The following is a 3620-nucleotide window of genomic DNA, read 5'->3' as shown; positions in this document are numbered from 1 at the left end:
CAACCCCACCAAAGTGTCCCCATGCCATCCTAAACCTCCCCAAAAGGTTCCAGGCCAAGCCCAAGCCCTCCTGTGCCACTCCAGCCACCCCCAAAGCCCCCCCGTCACTGCAGACCCCCCTCTCCCCTCCCCCCGAGGGACCCCGAGCCCGGCTGGGGGTGACGTACCAGGGGGGCACCCCCGCTGCCCGGCTGGGGGGTGGGGGCTGTGGAGTACATGTAGCTGAAGAGCCGCTCGATCTTCCTCAGGGGCACCCCCATGCCCCTGTCACTCATCTGGGGACACACAGCGGGTGACAACCCCGTCCGTGTCCCCCTCCCCACACCCCCAGGGTGGGCTGGGGTCCCTCACCCGGATGGACAGGTCCTCCTGGCCCAGGGCCACCATCACCCTGATGGCCGGCAGCCGCGGGCTGTTCTCGTGGCTCTCCACCGTGGCTCTCATGGCGTTCTGGGGACACGGAGCCCCGGGGGGGCGTCAGGGGCACCCCCACAGCCCCCCGGGACCCCCCAAAGGGCTGGGCTACCTTGAAGAGCTCGAAGAGCATGTGGTACAGGTGGGACGGGACGTAGACGATGTTCACGGGCTGCTCCGCGTTGCAGGCTGGGGGGGGACACTGGCATTGGTGGGGACAATCCTGACCCTAAACCTCCCCCAGCCCTAAATGGGTCACCCCTCCACCACGGGGACCCCCAAACCTCAATAAGCCAAATAACCCTGCCATGGAGACCCCAACCCAAAACGAGCCCCACAAAAATCCCCCTGCCCCAGGGACCCCATCCCTAAAGGAGCAGCCTGGGAACCCCCAAACCTAAAGAAGCCACCCAAGATCCCCCCATTGTCCCCTCAGCCCCGCTGTCCCCTCACCGTTGACCTCCTCGATCTCCAGGTCGGGTGAGGCCATGTAGTATTTGTCACACAGCAGCTTGGCCATGTTGTAGGCATCTGGCAAAGGAGGGAACAGAGGGCTCAGCACCACCAGGACCAACAGGGGCAGCCTCTGGGGTCCCCCCACCCCCAAACATTCCCCATCCCTACAGATCTGGGAAGTTTTTGGGGTCTCCTGCAGCGACTGCACAGCTCAGGGGAGGGTTTGGCTGAGGCCACCCCAAACCGGTGACAGGAGTGGTGCCAGGGGGACCTTCAAACAACCCCCACCCCCAAATTCCTCCCCCGCTGTGGGGGTGGGACCCCAGACCCGGTGGGACCCCAGACCCCACCAACCTCTCACCACGTTGGCCACGTTGCAGTGGGGGTCGATGCTCCCGATGTGTTTGGGGTGCGCGGGGTTGGTGCTGCCAGTGAAGAGCAGGGCTGGGGAGGGGACAACGAGCTGGGGACACCCCAGGGACACCTCCAGGGCACCCTGGGGCTGTGGGGGGAAACATCAGACCCCAGGGATCCCTGGGGTTAGTGGGGACACTTGGGACAGACCCCTGGGGCTGGGGGGGACATTCTGGGGACACTCAGTGATGAGGGGAACCCTCAGGACAGACCCCCGGGGACACTGCGGGGGGCTCTGGGGACACCCCCTGTTGTCAGGGCCACCCCGGACCCCTCGGGGCAGGGCCCCCCGAGCCCCTCACTGTGCTGGTTGATGAGCATGCGGATGGAGATGCGGCTCAGGTAGAAGCGGTCCAGGAAGTACTGGATGTTCTGGTTGGACACGGGGTCGTCCCCGTACGTCTCCTTGTACTCGATGACGCCCTGCGCCATGGTGGGGACAACGTCGTTGTGCCGGTTCCGGATTGTCACCAGCGCGTTCGTGAACCTGCCCAGGGGACAGGGACAGCGCTGGGGACACCCGGTCCGGGCACAGCCTGAATCCAGGCCGGGATTTCCCGGGAGCTGGGGGCGCTGGGAAAACCCGGAGCTGACCCCCATGGCACAGGGAGTGGGGGCACTTCGGGGTGACCCTGGGTGACACCGGCACGGCTCTGGGAGGAGGTGACACGCTGGCATGGGGGACAAGGACACCCTGTCACCTCCCGACTCACTGTCCCAGCGTGGCTTGGTCCTCGGGGTCCTTGTCGTGGAATTCCATGATGTCCAGCAGGCTCTGGACGTACCTGGGGGGACACGGTCATCCCACAGCTGGCACCCCCAAACGGAGAGGACACCCCAGGTGACACCACGCAGGGCCAGGGCTCAGCAAGCCTCAATCTAGACCTCCACCCCAAAATCTGCTGCACCAGGGGTCACTGTCCCACCTCCCTGCTGACACGGGGGTCCTTGGGGACACCTGGGGACACCTGGGGACACCGCCCCTCTGATGGGGTCTGGGCTGTGATGCCCGGCCGGACCCTCTGGCATGGCCTGACCCCTTGGCACGGCCGGACTCCGCTGGCAGTGGCCCAGGACACTGGACAAACAACACGTGACGTGGTGGCTCTGGGAGAAGGGTCACACTGCTGGCACTGGCACAGCGACACCGCACTTAAAGGGACACTCAGACCCTCCCCCAGGACAGGGACATCCTGTGGCCCGGCCCCTTCAGGAAGCAGGTGGCACTGGTGGCCCCCCCGCTGGCTGGGGACACCCTGCTGGCACGGGAGTGTCCCCAAAGGACCTGCAGCCCGTGTCACCAGCCTGGCACCAGCTGGGGAGTGCCCTGCCTGTCACCCCTCCCTGTGTCCCCCCGTGCCAGCTCCCTGCAGGGGAGGACAGCTGGTGACAGCCCTGGGACACACAATGGTGGTGGCACTGAGGTGACAGCGGGACCCTCTGGGCAGTGACAGGAGCGGTGGTGACAATGGGAGCTGTGCAGGTGACGGTGGGGGGACCCAGGAGGGTGACAACAAGGGGACCTGAGGCAGTGGGACCCCAGGAGAGTGGCCCTGGCCAGGTGCCAGCAGTGCCAGCTCCCCAGCCAGCACAGGAGCGGGTGGTGGCAGTGCCAGCAGCCCCCTGGCAGTGTCCCCGTGTCCCCAGGACTGACCAGCTCTGCACCAGCTGCACGGAGGGCGTGCGCAGCACCCGGTCCGGGAGCAGGTTGATCTCCTTCATGATGTTGGAGAGGCGCACGGGCAGCTCCTGGCGCAGGAACACGAACGATGTCTTCTCACAGGCATTGCTGGAGCCTGGGGACACGGGGGGACACGGGGGGACACGGGGGGGACACGGGTGAGCCCCCACAGGACCCCCAGAGCCAGCGCTGGCAGCACTGCCACCCCTCTGGCACTGGGGAGAGGGGACAGGAGCAGGTCCTGGTCCTTGGCTGGGGTGGGTGTGAGGGCTGGGGGACACTGGGGGACACTGGGGGACACTGGGGGACACTGGGGGACACTGGGGTCCCTAGTTGCCCACCCTGGGGGGGCCAGCCCGGTGCAGGGGGTCCCTCACATGGGGTATTTACTGGGGGGGTCAGGATGTGCCCCAGGTGAGGGGGGTTCAGGTACCCCCTGAGGGGTTGGGGGGCAGAGGGGACACCCCCAAAAGGGGACTATTAGGAAACCACACTCCAAGCCCAATTATTTACCAGGGGGATGTTGTTAAATCCCCCCCCCCAATAATAACGGGATATCTGGGTGGGTCAGAGCTACCCAGGCCCACACACTCACTGAGGGGGGACAGCCCCCAGACCCCTCAGATTTACAGGAGAGAAATTCCCTGGGGAGGGC

The 3620-nt window shown here is 65.9% G+C and overlaps 1 protein-coding gene across 1 annotated transcript in view; it reads right to left on the bottom strand.

Annotated features, from left to right (window-relative positions):
* The window catches only part of PDK2 (pyruvate dehydrogenase kinase 2), a 4290-nt gene extending 1186 nt beyond the window's left edge, over positions 1 to 3104 (bottom strand). The window contains exons 1-8 of the mRNA XM_015615802.3: positions 2939 to 3104; positions 1998 to 2069; positions 1587 to 1771; positions 1225 to 1314; positions 868 to 945; positions 527 to 603; positions 352 to 450; positions 168 to 275 (exon numbers count right to left, since the gene is read on the bottom strand). Of these exons, the coding sequence (XP_015471288.1) occupies positions 168 to 275; positions 352 to 450; positions 527 to 603; positions 868 to 945; positions 1225 to 1314; positions 1587 to 1771; positions 1998 to 2069; positions 2939 to 3006 (777 nt within the window). The 5' untranslated portion in view covers positions 3007 to 3104. The remainder of the gene's footprint in view (positions 1 to 167; positions 276 to 351; positions 451 to 526; positions 604 to 867; positions 946 to 1224; positions 1315 to 1586; positions 1772 to 1997; positions 2070 to 2938) is intronic.
* Between the last annotated feature and the right edge of the window lie 516 nt (positions 3105 to 3620).

Source organism: Parus major, unplaced genomic scaffold (assembly GCF_001522545.3).
Source record: "Parus major isolate Abel unplaced genomic scaffold, Parus_major1.1 Scaffold273, whole genome shotgun sequence".
NCBI lineage: Eukaryota > Metazoa > Chordata > Aves > Passeriformes > Paridae > Parus > Parus major.
This window is presented reverse-complemented; position numbering and strand designations above follow the sequence as displayed.